We start from the raw sequence: 19,859 nt of genomic DNA, 5'->3' as shown, positions 1-19,859 counted from the left end.
TTGTTCCTTGTCAATATTAGAGAAAATGTCTTTGACATGTCAAACAAATATGTTGCTTTTTAGCCCTACAGAAAAGCCAAACAGAACCATATTAAATGATTATCCAGACAGCATGCTTAAGACTTGAGGAAAATTCAACTCCTTGGAAAGGAGGGCACTAACTCTAGGTTTGACTTAACACACATTTGGATGTCTAAGGCAAAAAATTTAATTAGTTTTTTTAATATTCAAAAAATTTAAGAAATAGAAAAGTATTAATAGAAATCATTGGATCCAATGGTGGAATTGAATGAAATTTATGACTTGAAGTAGGGCTATCCATGATTTGGGTTTGGGCTCCACCTGAACTTGACCTGATTTATGGAAGTGGCAAAGCGGAGGACCTGCCATCGACTGTGAGCACTATCAGGTTGGATCAAACAGTTCTTCATTTGAATCAAGTCAATTTCGGACTATACTAATGGAGGCGGTGATGAACGAGATATCACCAAATCTGGTTTAAATCCCAATGGATCTCGACTAGATCTCGCTAGATCTCAACAGGATTTCGCTAGATCTAGCCCAAACTCCAAGGTTCTCAACAAGATCTCACTGGATATATTTACAAAATGGCCACCTCGTAATTGTTTTTTATATTTCTCATTAAGATAAATGCTTTAAAGACACCAGTTAATCTGGATCAGACTCTTTACAAAATGCCTATCTCATGACCTCTTCCATGAATGGTTTTATTTGTAGCATACAAAGTCTATGCCGAAGGTTACAATGAAGGATAAGGCAGTTGGGATCACCAAATCTTTTAAGAGTAAGTAATATGGATCAGAATGATTTATCATGCGCTCTAGAAATATGATCATTAGGACTAGGACCCACATTTCATGAAAACAACAATTTATCAACAGAGTCACAGTTTTGCACTTTTTGTTCTACTTTTTTACAATATCTGCGATTTAATTAGCAATCTGTTTATGGTTGAGACTTAAAGGCTTTGAATGAGATTCCAAATGGGGGCCCAAGGCAAGTCCATAAAGCTGACCATCGTTTACTGCCCATCTCAGCCCATTACTGAATTTGGATCCAGCTTTTACACATGCAACCCAAGTACTGGAGCAAGGGAGCCCATGGCTTCTAGTAGAGTTGTTTCTGTAATGCGTTACCTATTTTTTCCATAACACTCAAGCCCAGTAAATATCTCATTCCTAATTCAACCTCCAATTCCTAATACGAATAATGACCTAGTTTATTTTGGGTTGATTGCTGATCAAGCAGGTTAACACAGAATTAACTCATCTATTAATAGTCAAAGTGGGTTGATCCACTTCGATACAAACCCAATTATATGAAACACTATTGGCACCATTTTCACATGCTATGTCAAATATTGCCAAAAATATCTTTAACTCCAAAGCAAGGAATTGGAGATTGAATTAGGAATAAGATAATTAATGGACTTGAGTGTATTATGGAAAAAATACGTAACCCATTACAGAAACAATAAAACTACAAATTTTTAGTTTGATAATTGGCTTGCCTTGGGCCCCATTTGGAATCTCATTCAAGGCCTCTTAAGTCTCAACCAAGAGGCAGACAAGTTGTGGGCCTGTAGTTGATAATAACACGGGCAGGGACTTTAGTTTTTACTTCTCATAGTTTCCACTTGACTTCTGAGACATCTGTATTGGAGAAAATGTATATCTACAGTATTTTGTAACACTTTTATAACAAATCTTGAATGAGAAGTTGTTATAGGTTTTTAATCTGAATCCACTATTTAAATTACTTTTTTCTTACTGATAACAACAAGTATACGTAACAACTAACCACCTAAGATTTGTCATGAAAGTGTTATGAAAATGTTTTTATTTTATATCAATATGACAGAAATATAGTGAAATGTTGACCTAGCAAAGGCCTAAATGATTTTATTGAATAAACAAACTTTCATAAGAAAAGTGTTGTTATGCTTTAATTTCTCAAAAGGGGTGGTAGATTAGCTCAACTAATAAGGTCTTTTATCATCGAATAATAAATTTGGGGTTTAAACTTTGTCTACACAAAAAAAAACTGATTGATATCTTAATCAAAAGATAAGAATAATTATCATGGGATGAACACTGTAAATTAAAATTCTATCATATATAAAAACAAAAACATAAAAAGAAAAAGCTAATAATGAATTGGCAAATGGGCATTTGCGTGTTTTATTTATCCACACTATAGTCTATCGAGAATAGACCCATCTGCATTATAAGCAAAGGCTCATTTTGCTACCCGAAAAAAAAAAGGTTATTCCATGACAAAACAAAAATCCCAACATTTACTTGCAATATGGTTACAAGATCCATAAAAATTGTGAAGCTACTACTTGCGTCCATCCAAGAAGGAATAAGATCCCCTCAATTTTAATTTTTAAGTTGTTATCCATTTTCTCCATTTCACACGTCACATTTTATATGCCAAATCTAATAATGTATAGGTTATTTAAAATTTTAAATGGCATAACAATCGGTACATTTTTAGATTTATAAAAATTAATTTGAATCATAAAATAGACGAGATGAACATGATTTGAAATGAAGATATTCTTTTTCCAGGCAGAAGAATAGTGTGGAAATAAACTTTTTTAACTATGAACTAGACCCTTTCCATTTCATATTATAAGATGAAAAGAATCATGCTCCCTAACTTGGTTTCTAATTTTATAGATTTAGAATTGTGGGCAGAAAGTGCACAGTCCCAAACTTTCGTATGGCTGGAATAACCAAGCTATTATGTAATCTAACTTTCTTTTAGAAAGTGATAAATAAAATTAGGAAAAAGTACATAATGAGAGAGGTGAAGCTACCTGTTGTAATCTTCTCTATACCGTTCAATTTTATCGGTTTTCTATGGAAAGACTAGAAGAGATACATCTGATATGTTGTATTATATGTAGAGGACCACATCTATAAAAAAAAAAAAAAATGAAAGGAAAAAGGATCTAGTAGTTATTGCCATTTGCTAAAGATGTCCGGATGAGTTGATAACATGCGTCGAGTTTCTCTTTGTTGAACTGAAGAATACCACAGAGTTCATCCTTGCAGGAATCCAAATTCTCACCTCCAAAATCCATATGCTTCATCACATGAAGTGTTACGGCCGCAGAAATTACAGATGGCCGATAATGCACTAGTTTAAAATCACTGAGCAGAGAAAGAACACGATGCTTAAATAATGCAGAGAACTCCAAATGCCGGTGATCTCCCATGGGAACCATTTTGATAATGTGGTTCATGAAAGAAAGTGGGGTGACCGGGTTCATCTTCCAATCTAGCAGCGAGAGCACCAACAATTCCATTTTTTGGATTGACTTTGGCCTAAACACATATTCCGATTTCTCAACCTGGAACCATATAAGTTGATTCTCGTTAGCCTTTGTATTGAGTTGCAACTTGTAAATGCAATACTAACAGGAAAAACTCAAAAAGACATAAAAGACAGTTCCATGATTGTGGAAAAAAAATACACAAACCTCAGCTATTTTTGTGAAAATACATGCAGTTCTAGATTTTAATATTAAAAAAAAACCATGGCTACAGAGGTTGAGTGTATGGTTTCCACATGAAACAATAGCACAAGAGATTTTTGAAGAGTAAGAATAGAGAAGTATCTGGCTGCATTTCTCTGAAGGTCTCAAGGCTAAAATGGAACTTGAGCAGGTCCAAAACAATATTCCAGACTCCTGGGACAGCTCACTTGATTGTGAGGGAGAGGGAAATTAAGTATGCATCTTTATCAGTTCCTTGTGCAAGCTAGGGAGAGTTTTTTTAAATAAAAAAGCTGGAGTGAAGTGAAGTGGTTGTCACTAGGGGATCAAAATCAAAATACTTCCTATTCCCAAAATTGTTTCCATTAGAAAATCAAGGAGCACTATCAAATGCCTAGTTGACAATAGTGGGCAGAATTTTGCAAACCCTATTCTCTTATAAGACATGGCAATGGAATTTTATGAGTATCTTTAATTTTTGGTATTTTAAGCATCAGCTTAAATCATAGTGATGTAGCATTGATCTCTTAGTTTCTCACTAATAAAATCTCTGAGCAATAGAAATCTGCCTTGCAAGCTGAGGTTTCAAGATCAAAAATTCAGAATGATTTGTTTAGTGTTAATGGAGATAAAGCTCATGCATCCAATGGTTTTACTTCCCAATTTTTTATGAAGGCATCGTTCATGAAGATCTTATAGCTGCTATTGTGTCCTTTTTCAATTAGGTAAACTCCTTGGTGAGGTAATTGCAACAATCTTGTCTTTGATTCCCAAAACCCCTAACCCTTCTAAGATGGGTGATTTCAAACAAATTATCTCATGTTGTAACATAATCTACAAATGTATTACTTCAATTTCAGTAAATAGATTGAAGCCTTGTCTAAGTGGTGTGGTATGTGCTGAATTATGTTATTTTAACTACTCATTCTTCTCAACATTATTCAATGTGGAACTTTACTCACATGAATAACCCAACAATCTCTCCCTCACATCTGAGTGTTTGCCTCTTTGTAGGCTTCATGACCTCTCTGTAGGCCATGAACAAGTCCTACTCGCTCCCCCTTGCGTAATGGGCATTTCCCTTCATGAGTGCATCATTCATAGGCCTTCACGTATCAACCCCACTTGTCTTTTATCCTCTATGGGAACCTCGCACCTCATCATTGTCTAGCATCATTGGCAATAATACTCCTTTGTTGGCCTTTTTCCAAGATCGTTTATGTGGGCTTTATAGGCTTAGTTGGTGCAATATACTGTCCCCACTCCATTTGTGAAAGGGCTTTAAGTACACACACCCCATTCCCACTCCAACTGCAAAAGGAACCTCGATAACCTTACCATCTTTGTCCTACAACACCATGGGCTCTGATACCACTTGTTGGGAATATGAACACCTTGGAGAGATTCTTTGAATAATTAATATAACATATAAACACACATTTTAACCCAAAATGCCTAAATCCTATGGGTATGTACTCGATTATGTTATTAACTACTAATTTTTCTCATCATTATTCAATGTGAAATTTCACTCATATGTGTAACCCAACAATAATAACAAACCCCCATTGTCCCTAGAAGGAATATTGCAAAGAATATTTTGCTAACACAGGAAATAGTGAAAATCTACCACAAAAATAAAGACCAGCCTAGATGCACTCATAAAGTGGATCTCATGAAGGAGCTTACAATATTGTTGAATGAGATATTGTACTACACTATCTTTAGGGGTGTGGAGCCCAGGAGGTTCAAATGAACCCCCTGCACTGAAACAAATATATATATATATATATATATATATATATATATATATGAAAGCTTGAATTTATGTGAAAACACAAGAGCTTGTTCAGACCCTCAATTAAAAATTACGACTAGATTGCTTTTACTCTTACTTAATCAAAGTGCGAACAAAAGTAAATGTGCGCAATGAACCGATACTACTCTAGTGCATAAACATGAACAACAAACAATAAAAGTAAAGCACAAAAGTAAGGGAAGAGAGATGCAACATAAGATAACACCAAGACGTGTTATCGAAGAGAGAACCGAAGAACTCAATGAAAAACCTCTCCGCGACCCTCTAAGTCGAAATCGATCCACTAGAGAATAAAGTTGGAGTACACGAATAACAAAAAACCCTCCAACCCTAGTCTACCCAATGTACTTGAGCCCTCCAAACTCCTGCTACTAACGGACTTCTCAGAGTCATATCTTCTCTAGCTTTCTGAATCCCGCAATACATTCGATTGCATCCGCCAAGCCTCACCAACTTCTTTTGGTAAATCCCCAAAGCTTCCCAAGCTCCAAAACACTCTCTACACTCTGAATAGATGTGGATTGTGTTTGGGTACAAATCTCCTCTCAAGGTATGATAATAGGAGAGGGAAGAAGAAGAGGCTAGAATGATTTCTCACTAAGGATAAGTAGCTCTCTCTAAAAGATGGGTATGTGTGTTCTAGAAAACCTATCTAGGGTTTTTCTCTCTGAATGGTCTCTCATACTTTTGTGGGTAATGAGGGTATATATAGTATGGTTGAAGAGTAAGAAAGTCACACTTAAAAATCTTCTAGACAGAATGTTTTGCCAGTATTTCGCGGGAAGGTCTTACCTGCGAGACACTAGCAAAAACGAAAACTTGGCATGACTCTTCAGCTTCCAGATTTTGCTTCTCACGTGGCAATTTCGCGGGTAAGCTTCTAGCGAGACACTCGTGAAATCCACTAATTCTTCATTTTATGCTCAATTCTTCACCAACTTAATACTAAACCCAATACAATAAAATCCCACAAAATACAAGGAAATAAATTAATGCAATTACAACACTTTTTGTCATGGAATAAAACCAACATAAAACATAGTTATAAATCACAACTTTACAATATATATATATATATATATATATATATATATAATGTGTTTTACTTTTTTTTAGTTTTGACCCCTAAAATAAAAATTTGAACATCTTAATCCTAATTTTGTTTTAAACCCAACTAAAATAAGCTTGAATATGATTCTCTTAACACTATCTTGGTCTTTTTAAACACCAAAAAAAAAAAAAAACCAATTTGATATAAAATTGGGAAAAAAATTAATTAGTCCAACAATAAAAGTAGAAATTTTTTAATCTTAAACCTTATAAAAAACTCATTTAGATATTAATAAATTTGAAATAAAATCAATCAAATGGGAGATTAATTGATGAATGATTGCTTGGTTGTATCCATTGGGTGATGGAGTGCATAACAACTCAATATTTTCAATTGCCTTCAATGGTAGCTTAGTGGGTTATTGCAAAAGGGAAGAGGATTAAGGCAAGGGATTGCCTCTCCCCTTACATATTCGTTCTAGCCATGCAAAGTTTTTTCCAAGATTTTGTAGAGAGGAGTGGGAGAATGTGCTGAGTTTAAATTTCATCCAAAGTATGTTGCATTGAAGCTCACTCATCTATGTTTTGCTAATGATTTGATGGTGTTTTAGGGAGCTTATCTACAATTAATTCAAGTGACCCTTGAAGCTTGGAACAAGTCCACAAAGCTATCGGGTTTGAGAGCAAACATTATTAAGGGCACGTTTGATATACTGAATAAAGATTAATTAAAAATAGTAATCTTTATTACTAAAAATAAAAGAAATTGTAATGAAATAAGTATTATTCTTATTCATAAGTTTTTTTTTTTTTTTAATTATCTGAGAAAGAAATTATACTCTAAACTAATCTAAGTATATGTATGTGAAACTTCTTCCTTGAACCTTAGCCCTTACCCCTCCATCCCATAAGAACTTGTACTTATGAAGTGACCATCAGACTAAGGGTGCGCGATAGTATAAGTTTGGATGTTACATATGAAAAGCTCGTAAAGATGATGCATAAGGAAAATTTGTACTTTTTAAAATATGTTAATTTAAAAAACTATTGCATGCACTAAAGAATGGTTATCATAACCATTTTAGAAATGTATAACTATTCTTCATTTTAAGAAATAGTTATTTTTCATAATAAAAATGTAATCAAATAACCGGAACTATTACACAAGAATAATTGTTTGATTACAAGAACTATTACAACATGCTAAACATTTCCTAAGAGTAATTTTCATTGCAGCTACTCCTCCAAGCCTAAAACAGCAAACATTGGGCTTACTCCAATTTAAAGAAGGGAAGCTTTTTGTTAAATACCTTGGACTGCCTTTAATTTCTAGAAATTTGACAAAAAAAAGGAGTGCAGGTCTTTCTTCAAGTCACGTTTTCCCCCTTTTTTTTAATTATTTATTTGTTAGTGTGAAAATAGTATTTTCCCACAGCTAGAAGTTTTTTATTGTCGTTTTTTGAGCTTCAGCTCTTTGTGCAATGTTTCTTGAAACTGTCTTGGTATCAAGGTTATCAAAATCAGGATCCTACGTAGGAGTAAGTGAGATCGTGGATCGTAGGATCAGATCGTAAATCGTAAGATCCTACATATTTTCAAATTTAAACTAAAAAACACGTTGACAATAACTTTGAATGTTGAATAATCACGTAAATTGTAATTTTATCCATAAAACAAATAAAGATTTGCATCATATGATACAATTTGCATGTCATAAATTGCTACATCTGTACTAACGAAACAAATATATTTAAGTTTTGAGCCAATGTATCTACAAAATTCAATAAATGTTTAATTAGCAACCAAATACCAAAATATTTATCAACATATATGGAAATATTTTCCAAGTTCCAAGTTTAAAATTCAAAATAAGTTATCAAAAGGAAACTAGCTAACTAAAATATGAAATCCAAAAACAAGATGAATATTAAGGTGAAGTGAACATTTAATTATTCTCATTCTAGGGTTCTTATAACTACGTCCTAATCATCATCATCATCTAATTCATCATCTATGTAGAAATTGTGTATTTGTATACTAGAACTGCAAAAGAGATCAAGATACAATTTCACACTCAACTATTCAAGTTATACTACTTAGCAACAATTATAGAGCATGCTCAAAAAAATCAATGAATCAATATACAAATACAAGCATAATAATAAAATTATATATAAGACAAACATTTTTGTAATATTAGAACACAAATTAGTATATTAACCAAACAAATTTAACAATATTATAGCTTAAAATGTAGCAAAGCCAATATAAATTCTTCATTTAAAAATGATGAAGCATTCATTCATTTTGATTACAACAAGTGAACTAGAAACTAGAAAACATTTGCTTAAATTAATATAATTATATATAAATAAATAAAAAGTCATAGCATCACAACATAGGGAAAAAAAAAAAAAAAAAACTTGATGTTTTGGTAGGATCGGTAGGATCCCATACGATCCTACGGTCCGACACGATCCTACATACAATTCTACCAATTTTACGATTCTAATGCAATCCTAAACATTTAGGTGAGGTGAGATCGTAAAATCGTACGATCCTACGATCTAGATCGTGATTTTGACAACCATGCTTGGTATTGTAGCTGTTTTGGTGCTGTAGTTGTGGCTACTGTATCGGTGGTCTTGATTGGTTGAGTTGTGTTTCTAAACTATTTTCACTGTTGTTCTTTTGAAATGAAATTACTAATACATCATGTAAAAAAAAAAACAACAACAACAACAAACAAATGAAAAAACAAATCAATACAAAAGGGTTAAGTGTTACCCTCAAAAGGTTCTGTATTTTGCGGAGAAACTGTAAGGATTTTATACAGGGGGGAGTCTCTGTTACACACAGTTGTACACATAGTACCCATAATCTCTAAAAACAAGAGAAAACTGTGAGCCTGTGCCTTTACGAAGGTTCAAAACTGTGACTGGAATTTTTTTATGCGTGCATTAAGGAGTGTACACTAAAAATTTCCCTTTTGTATACTTTACCCCCTATGATTTTTCTACCACAATCTCTAAAATAATGGAAATCGTGACTTCAAGTTAAGGAAGTTCAAATTGTGAAATCACAATTTCTCTCGTTTTTTGGAAATTGTGGATAGTATGTGTGCTGTGTGCATTAGGGGATATGTACCAGTCATTTCTTTATTGTATACTTTTACCATCATGATTTTTCTACCACATATGAAAGAGAGATAGGGATCAAATTAAACTTACTTGGAGATCAAGGAGAAGAGGAACGTGGATCTCCACAACTTTAGCTGCTAAAGAAAGACAAGCTACAGCAGCTAACTGCACCATCCAAGGCTTCATGGGCATGTCACTCCTTGACTGAAAACTGAGTAGAAATTGATCAAGATAGTTAACTGACAAAACTGCAGTGAAGGCAGAGAAATCATGGTAAGAATTGACAGCCAAAATCCACTTTACGGCCTCTTGACGAGCTGAAATGATGATGAGAGACATATCGGCTTTTAGAAAGCAGGTAGAGAGCTTGGTATGGGTCTCGTCTTCCTTAGATAACAGAATATGTAGCCAACAATATTGCTTGTCAAGCTGCTCATCCAGTTCCACTATAAATTGTGGCAAATGATTATTACTCAGTGGCTGTTCAATAGTACTCATGTTATCTTCGTTGCAGGAAAGGTCATTGAGACAAACCAAGTGATGATGAGACTTTTCTTCTTCTTCAGCCATAACTTTAATTTGTCAGCGTAACAAGAAGAGAGAACAGCCACCTGTTTTGTTTTTTGTTTTGCGTTCCCACTCACCTTGAACTCTAAGGTTAAAGTCTTCAACCTTGAAAGAGAGGTCTCATGCACTGTTGCACAGCATATTCATTAATAAATCATTATGTGGGATCAAGATGCATCGTGCATGTGATTTGTCTAGATCTTCTCTTTTGTTTCAGTTTGTTGGCAAGTGCTCCTAAAAAATCATTTTACTACCTCCTTCGTAGAAGGATGGAAACCAAAAAAAAAAGACTTCATTGTTGACTTGGAGCTTGGCTAACTTCACCAACCTATCCAAGTCAAGAGAGAATTGAGTCACATGTTATAATTTCCATTTTCAATTGTAGGATTCATTTAAAATTAAAAAAGAAGAGGGTAGCTACATTCTCCCAGGTGATTTATTGTAAGGTATCATGTGTATGACACAACACCTACAAAATACAATTTTTGTTTGTGGATTGGTGCTTAGTGTAAATAGATCTGTGTCAAAATGGATTGACCGTGTTGACCTGTTTAACCTCAATCAACTCGAAATGATTCGACTAATATAAATAAATGTAAATTTTTACTTAACATAAATTTGAATTCGAAATACAATGGAGTAATTTTAATGGTTATATTGATAAATTATTCATTAAAACTCTAAAGTCTCTAACCCTTTTGCCAAAAACAATGAAAAAAAAAAAAAAACTCTTTCACTTTATGGTTTCTATTAAATGAGTTTTATTGCGTTAACTCACTTAATAAACAGGTCAAATTAAGGTTGAAAAGTTTTATTGATATGATTTTAGATTGTGCTAAATTTGAACTATGTATTTGAATACTCTTCCATTAACACGACAAGAATACGATCTGCTAACACAAATTGCCACTCATAAATTATTAGTTGATTTAAGGAGGAAAAATAAAAAATAAAATGAAATGACAATATGGTTATGTCATGTGTATTTTTGATCTAAACAAAAAATTTTAGATAAAAAAAAAAATAAGTTGATCAAAAATTTTAATCAATATATTTCTAACTCTATATATCTTTCAATCCAAGTCCCTCAAACTAAAATAATGGATTCCCACGGTAGCCACCAACTCTATTCATCTAAACATCTTAGTTAAAAGCAGGGACGGAGTCAGAACTTTGAGTTAAGAGAGGCGACTTTACTATTGACTGTGTACAGCAGTTTCAACCTTTAACTCTACTACTACTTAGCTGCTGAGTTTTTTTTTTTTTTTTTTTGTCAATAAGAACAAAATTATTTTTGTTTAGAATTTTTTAAATGACAGAGTTGTTTATTTTAAATAAAATTGGTTAATTGAGCTTAATTTTTTTTTAATTTTTACTATTGGTAATTTTTGTTGTTGGGCTATTTTTTTAGGGCTTGTATATATTTTTTTTTTTTTAGATTTTAGATCTATAAATTTTTTTATAGTCACTAAAATGAGGAAAATACTAGCGCTACAAATTTTTTTATAAATTATTAATGTAAAAAGTGGTTAATAGTAAGAAAAAAATGTTGTGAGTAATGGGTTCATGTGCGAACCAATAAGAATTTGCTACCAAAAAAGTTTGTAAAAATGTTATAAAAAAGTTTGTGAGTATAACATTACTTTTAAAAGAATCAATGATATTATTTAAGAGAAAAAATGTAATTTTATAAAATAAAATTGCTAAAATTAGTATATATATATATATATATATATATAATAATAATAATAATAATAATATTTTTTTACAAAAATTTAGTGGGAATCCAAAGCTAGCTACGTCCCTGGTTAAAAGTAGGTTACAATTTCTAACTTTTAATAAAGAAGACAAAGTAGGTTTAAAAAAACTGTAGCATGTGGACCACATGAGAGAATTAATGAAGAGATAGCATAAGCCAGCAACTTTTCTGGACAAAATAATAGCAAACTTTTGGAGATAAGTTTTATATATAAAGTTGGATTCAAGTTACACTAGATATAATTCTAAATGATGTTACATCATTTAATAATTTATTATAAAATTTATATTTTGAAAATCCCACCATTGAATTATATGATCTGTATATTCTTAACACTCGTACCAATTTTCATATCAATTGGATGTTATTTACCTTTCGATCAATAAACTTATCTTTCATGTATTATTTTAAACTATAAAAACTTGAATTTAAATAATTGATTGATGACATGACTATTAATATTCGATCACTTTGAAATTTTACAAGCATAAATAATATACGAAAATAATGTAATCTAACGGTGAATTTTTTAAAAATCGCATCCAATTAAAAAATATTAAGTGGTATAATTTTGCTTAGAGTTACACCTTATATAACTTAAACCTAACCCATATATATATATATATATATATATATATATATAGGCAGATCATTTTCAGATTCAAGCAATGCAAATGAGAACGAGATCTTCTTTTGTATTTTTTTTAAGCAATGGAAATTAGAGCATGTACTACATCTACGGGAATCTAATGTCTGTGTGATGTTTGATATTACGTACCATGTTACATCATATGCATGACGGAATTTAATGTTAAAAACCACGAGAATATGTACTAGGCTCTCTGCCTATTTAGTATTGACATTAATTTATTGGAATAACAAACCCACATTTATTATTAGTATGGCCACAGTGGCTGAGTCTTATAATTCTCTACACCGTTTCATACTTTTCAATTCCATAATTTCTGAGTCAGTATTTATGAAGAGCTTTTAACGTCTGATGAATATTAGGTAAGATCAAACTAATGCTATGTGAAATTTGGGGTTACATTTACATTGCAATATTGTATGTGTCTACCATTTGATACAGATGTTAGAAATCAGTATCAATAAGAGGACTTAATTTTTTGTTTTTGTCAAATTAAAGAAAACCATGGAATTTATTCTTGACACAGAAAAATATACTCTGCTTCATGACATAAGCGTTGCGACTGCAGTGATGATTATGCAAGGATCTAAAAAATCACTAAGGAGGAGGTGGTTTCCATAGGTTTATTTATTTATTTATTTATTATTTTAAAATTTTAATATAAAAAGTTAAGTAGAAAGGAGATGACAAAAAGATTATCAGAAGTTAACAGGTAAGAAATTTAAAAAGTAGAAAATTATTAACAAAAATCATTGGAGTTTATGATATAAGCGCATGAAATTTGATGACCTACTCGTGAGTAAAAGTCATTGCTTTATGGCCATGACCTACATCTTTTTTATTATTATTATTATTTTTTTTTTTGGGAAAATGCAATCGCTTAGGGCTTTAATTAGTAATTTTTTTTTTCTATTTATGGTCATTTTTCTTTTTATTATAACTTTCAATTTAAATTTGAGAATAAGGCCAGTTTCGTTTGTTTTAGGACATCTCTTAGAGCATGTAGGATTTGATTTGGTAATTTTCTCAATTTTGTCTTTTTTTTATATAATTTTCCCTATTTTCTGGCCTAAATTTGTGCTTAACACAAATTAAGGTGTATAGGCATCTTTTAGTTGTCCTATAGGTACTTTGAGGTTTTCTAAGAGCCTCCTAATAGTCCTGCACTTTTATTCCTATTTAACTATACTGTAGCCTCTAAGGCAATTCATTTTTCTCCTTAATAAAATTTGATAGAGTTTTCTCCTATATTTTTCTCCTAGATTCCAAAATTTCTCATTTTTATCCTATAAAATTTGAAACTCTATGGGTATACCTTTCATGTGGGTTTGGAGTTTTTTTTTTTTTTTTCATTTAATTATTCAAAATCTATCAAGAATTTTGCAACTCAATTGGTATATTTCCATGCACGAAATGTTTGGAAATTAGGGGGGACGGGTTCAAGCCATAAAGTTAGGCAAAGTTTAAAAAATATATATTAAAAAAAAAAAAAAAAAAAGTAGTATTTGAGGACATTATGACAATGGTAACAATAAGATATATTCTTCTTCCTTTTTAAGAGTGATGTTACTAATATTTACAAATTTTACTGCATAATGCTAGGGATAGAAAAATTGGACACGACCCACAAACCCGAACAACATGAAATTAACAGGTTATGAGTTGAAACTTAATCGATTCGGTTCATATTTAGGTTGACACGACTGACTCATTTAATAAACGGGTTGGGTTACTGTTTAACACATAGAACCCATTTGACCCATTTGAGTCGTTTAATTAAACGACATTATACCAATATACCATTCAAACTCTATGTATATAAACTTATTAGTTGTTGTGGTTTATTTCTCTGACATATTGTGATTGCTTATCTATAATATTGGGATATACTTTAGTTTTGAATGGTTATTTGTGATGCAGTTACTCGTTAGTTCTGAATTTTATATTAAAAATATCTATTTGTTTGTTTTTTCATAATTTTTTTTCTTCATTTTGATAAAATATGATAAATAGGTTAAGACTGGCCCATTTAATAAATGAGTCATGTTAGAATTGAAGAATCTTGACCCGTTTAATAAACATATCGGGTTAGTGTTGACCTATATAGTTAGATACTCATGAGTTGACGTTGACACTGACACGAACCCAACACGTGAACACGAATTGTCACCCCTACATAATGCTTACAAATTAATTATTATGTTGTTAATGTGATGCCAAATACATTCATTACCGTATTAAGTGTAATCATCGTGCATCTTTAGTGCAGTGGTCACTCCACAAGTATAAATGCTTGTGAGGTGTGAGGGGCAAGGGTCGGGATTCAAGTTTTTAGAAGGGAGTTTCACACACATATATACTTAGATTAGGATAGAGTAAAAATTCTATCTTGTATTAAAAAAAAAATTTTAATTTTTTTTTACAGGATATTATATGTAGTTTGAATCAATCTCTTTTACTTTTGACAATAATACATAATATAACACCTAAAGTTTTATTTTGATCAAAATTAAAATGTCGATATTGGGGCATTAATAATGTGTGAACTTTAGCTTGATAGAAGACGCAAAATCTAAAAGAACTATTATTTGACAATCCATGACAATTTCTCTTTTGGTCAAAATATTATTTTATTTTTTTGATAGGACCAAAATTTTATTGATACTGTCGCTGGTAGATTTGAGAACATGAACTACAATAAAATCTTTGGCCAGGTGTCGTCCAAGGGAGTAACACTTAGATACTTCTAGAGCACGAAGAATTATGCTCTTTCCTCTTACATTCATGGTGTGGTCTACTCATTAAATTCATGGTAGAGTCCATTGTAAATGTAAGAGAATAGAGCATCATTTATCCATGCTCCAAAAGTACCTAAGAATTTTTCCATCCAAGAACTCATAGTTAGTACTAGAAGAGAAAGACTTACTAAATGTGTTAGAGATTAACCGGTTGGGTTTAGGTTGATAAATTTAAGTGGGATATTTTATATTTAAATATTGATTAAATGAATTTATTTAATACTAACCAAATTAAGGTTAATTTAATAAATTTTATATATATATATATATATATATAATTTGTTAAAATAATACTAACTAAACAATTGTTGATTTCATATAGAGAACTAAATATTATAGTTCAAGTATAAAATAAAACAAAAAGAAAGAAAATTTATATTGTGGGGCCCAATAATTTATGGGCCAGGCCAACTTGCTCATGGAAAGTCCACAAGCCCAAGCCGAAAAAAGTTATGGCCCAAAGCTTAAAAAAATATAAGGCCAAAGATGGCCCAGAGACGCAGCCGAGGATGGTTTAGTCCTCGGTCGACCCAAAGCTCCCTTAAGAAGAGGGGTAAAAAAGAGGTAAAGGAAAATTGGTAAGAAGATCTAAAATATCTTAGGTAAGTTACCCTTATTACCCTCCCCAGATAAGACTCTGTACCTAACAGAACCAGATTCTTAGGCTTTATCAAACCATCCCCAACAATTCTGGGATTAGACTGACGGGACAAATAGCAGTCCTAAAAAAGTTGACCCTACACGTGGACGAGGAACAGCGAACGTAGGCTAGTATAAAAGAGAAGATAAACTAATCAGAAGGGGATCCCCATCTCACTTCCTGGGAAAAACTCCAGGGATGAGAATGCCCGGACAATATATGTACACCACCACGAAAAACCCACCGCCGGGTAACCGGAGAAAAACATTAGTACTCCTCGGACATGATCCGAGGAGTCCAATCCCTCAAGTTACAAAGCTGTAGGGCTTGGATATCCAGGCTGAAACCTTTTCTTATCTGAGTTTCCCTAAAGTCCGGTTTGGACCAACGCCCTGTGACCAAACGCTAGCCTTTCAAGCCCACTCTCTACAAATCTTATTGTGAAGGATCCTTCACGTGCGAGCCTAACGTCATTGTTGGGCCGTTTGAGAATCGTGTCCTTACATATATATATTTAAAAAAAAAAAAAAAAAAAAAAAAAAAAAAAAAGAGGTTTATTACTTTATCTTCGATATAATGAGATACATGGTTAAGTAAAATTGTAATCTAATTTTAATTTTATATTCTGCTGTTAAGATAGAGATAGAGATTTTTTGGTATGTGGTTAACATTGACAATCTACAATGTAGGTCTTGTAGAATATTGGTTTATAAAAATTAAAGTCTCAAGCTATTCGGAGAAATTAATTATCATTGATGATCTAGCATGTTTACAATATTTTTCCCCAGATTGTTTAGGGTTTCAATTGGGTTAGGTTTCTATTGGTCTAGTATTTGGAGTCCTTGATAGAGATGAAAAAAAGAAAATGCTAAAGTTTTTACTACAAAATGTTTACAAACTTCTTCTAAAAAAAAAAAAATTTACAAACTTATCAGATAATGAATGTGATTGGTGCTTCGTTTTATTAGGTGTTCCATTTTATTTTTCCCATTGAGGTCGAACCTAAACCAGTTTTAGAGATAGCTACCCATATATTAATAAGGGATGTATGAATTCTCTAATGGAAGGAGAGAGGTGCAGGGAGAATCAGTGGAGATAGAGGGTAGATTCAGTGGAGATTCGGGTTGTTTTTTCAAATCATTACCACCAAGACTTGCTATTCTTCAATTCTTGGAAGAGATGAGAGTTCTTTGAGAGAGAGCCATTGGGGTTATGTTAATTGTGGGTTGGCATGTTAAGACAAGACACAGCCGTGGGTCCCATAAGATGAGTGAAATTACAATAGTACCATTCTAACTCATTTTCCAACTCAAAAACGCCCAAAATGTGTTTTCATTTTCAGCAACTCATCAGTCATCACTCATTTTGTTGAGTTATGGGTAATGAAATTTGAAAATGAAAACTTGGCCAAACATGCTTCTTAGGCATGGGTCCCACCAAAAGGGAGTAATGGGTGATTAAAACACCTAAACCAAACAGCTTCTAAATTATCTACTAAATTATCTAGATTAGACAGTCAAATCTTTTTTGGTTAAAACGGGATCAAATATGTAAGTGCACAAAAATGGACCGAAGTGGACACAAATGGATCGAATTGGACGAAATATTGAATAGACCGAAGTGGACAGAATAGGACCAAATAGACTGAATAGGATCAAAGTAGACCGTATAATACCAAAGTGGACCGAATAGGACCAAAGTGGATAGAATAAGACCAAATAGAACCAAAGTGGACCGAAATAGAATGGATCGAATAGCACCAATGTGAACTGAATGAGACCGAGTAGGACCATTGTTGATAGAAAAGGACCGAAGTTGACTGCAAAGGACCAAAGTGGACTAAATAGGACCAAAGTGGACAAAATGGACTGAATAAGACCAAATAGGACTAAATTGGACCAAATTTTATATTTTGGTGTTAAAAGAGAGATAGAGATTTTTTGGTATGCGGCTAATGTTGAAAATCTATAAAGTAGGTCATGTAGGATATTGGTTTATAAAAATTAAAATATCAAGTTATTAGGGAAAATTAATTATCATTGATGATTTAACACTTACAAATTTTTTCCCAAATTATTTAGGGTTTCAATTGGGTTAGGTTTCTATTAGTCTAGTATTTTGGAGGTCTTGCTAATGATGAGAAAAAGAAAATAGAAATGCTATGTCCACAACATTTTCACAACAAATCTTATGTGGTAGGTTGTTACGAGTTGTTATTAAAGGGGCAGAAAAGTAATTTCAATGGAAGGTTCAAACTAGAGCCAATAACAACTAATCGCATATGATTTGTTGTGAAAATATTATAGATATAGCACCGCTCAAAAGAAAATGCTAAAGCTTTTACTACAAAACATTTACGAACTTATCTAGCAATGAATATGGTTGGTGAACTTCAACAATTTAAATAATGAATGCTTGAATGACTTTTTTATATTTGGTGACATATTAATCTATAAGCCATATGTAGTAAAATTTAGAAAAATGCTAAAGTTACTGCAAATTTTACAATATAATCTTTATAAACTGATGTGACAATGAATTTGATTGGTGGATTTCAAAAAGATAAATATTAAATCAATAATTTACATTTTTATTATTTGGGACACATTAATTTGTAAATGGTATATAGTAAAATTTGAAAAAAAAAAAATTATGAACTATAAATTTAAAGTATTCACGACGTCACTCATTTGGGTCTATGTAATGGCCAATGGGGGTGGAACATTTTTAATAAAGGGGTAGAGAGATCTTTTTGTAGTGGAGCCATGGAGGCCTCAGGCCTAAGCCTCGAGCAGTGCAGGCCTTAAGTCCATTAAAGAATTGAGAAGAATTCTTAAAAGAAAAATTATAGAGTAACAATGTATCGGAGTGTTTACCTTCTTTACTGTCTTCTTCTTCGGCCTAGCCCATGCTGGTGGGCTCTTCGGATTGGGCTTTAGGCTCGCGGCATCTACCCACTCCAGCTCAAGTACAATTGCTACAAAAACTTACTTGATTCACATCACATTTGTTCCTTTGCGGCTTTGCCAGTACAGTATTCAACTTCAATGTCGTTTGTGTGTGTAATCTATAAAAAATTATTAATAACTATCATAATTTTCAAATTTTATTTTTTCTTAGAATTATCAATTTTCATATTTAATTTAATATTAAATATATAAAGACAATCAAAGTAAATTTCATTTGGAGTAATAAATATCATAATTATCAAAATTCATATTTATATACAGAACAAAAGAGAGATAAAATCATTTTCTTTTAGATAAAAAAATAATATAAAATTGAGGATATTTGATTTTTGATTGACCCAAATTAAAAATATTTATAAAAAAAATTGGTTGTCTTCATAATATTTTGCCACATAAACTTTTGAGTCCTCTTAATTTTGTGTGCACACACACATATATTTAGTTTAATTTAAATTTAATTATATATTTAAACCCTCAATTAGAATCTTTTCTATAATTATATATTTAATATTTCCATATAAAAAAAAAAAGTCAATTTTTTTTAATATCTGCTAATAACTATTATAATTTTCAAATTTCTTATTTATATAAAAATCTGAAGATGGATAATAATAATAATATATTTTGTAATAGAATTACTTTTTTTATTATTTATATGAAATGCTTTTATTTTTATTTTTTTATGGCCATGGAGAAAATGAAATACTTTGATCTTTGGTCTACGTAATTGTAAGTTGCAACAGATTCTCAAAAAAAAAAAAAAATTGTAAGTTGCAACAACAACCATCCCGTCACTTTGATAGTAGAGTAAGGGCTGGATATTTGCTATCCAATGAACCCGGGACAAAGTATAATTTTGTTTCATAGGGAATTAAGGAAAATTTACTTTTTTGTGGACTCCAAACTTGATTTATACTTATCGGGTAAAGAAAAAGATTATCT

General features: G+C 31.9%; 1 protein-coding gene across 1 annotated transcript; it reads right to left on the bottom strand.

Moving 5' to 3' along the window:
• Window positions 1-2,818: 2,818 nt before the first annotated feature.
• On the bottom strand, window positions 2,819-10,244 carry LOC126729161 (cyclin-D3-2-like). Its single transcript, XM_050434854.1, has 2 exons — window positions 9,626-10,244; window positions 2,819-3,382 (listed from the first exon to the last, which is right to left on the bottom strand). The coding sequence occupies exons 1-2, from the start codon at window positions 10,103-10,105 to the stop codon at window positions 2,981-2,983; spliced, it is 882 nt and encodes a 293-aa protein (XP_050290811.1). The 5' UTR covers window positions 10,106-10,244; the 3' UTR covers window positions 2,819-2,980.
• Window positions 10,245-19,859: the final 9,615 nt, after the last annotated feature.

Source organism: Quercus robur, chromosome 5 (assembly GCF_932294415.1).
Source record: "Quercus robur chromosome 5, dhQueRobu3.1, whole genome shotgun sequence".
Classification (NCBI taxonomy): Eukaryota; Viridiplantae; Streptophyta; class Magnoliopsida; order Fagales; family Fagaceae; genus Quercus; species Quercus robur.
Note: the sequence above shows the minus strand (reverse complement) of the source record. Positions and strands in the feature narration are given on the sequence as shown.

Excerpts from the sequence above, each read along its gene's own strand:
- LOC126729161 (XM_050434854.1), bottom strand. The coding sequence starts at position 10,105 with ATGGCTGAAGAAGAAGAAAAGTCTCATCATCACTTGGTTTGTCTCAAT. Across the intron at positions 3,383-9,625 it reads CTCTTCTCCTTGATCTCCAA|GTTGAGAAATCGGAATATGT; the intron begins GTAAGTTTAATT and ends ATATGGTTCCAG.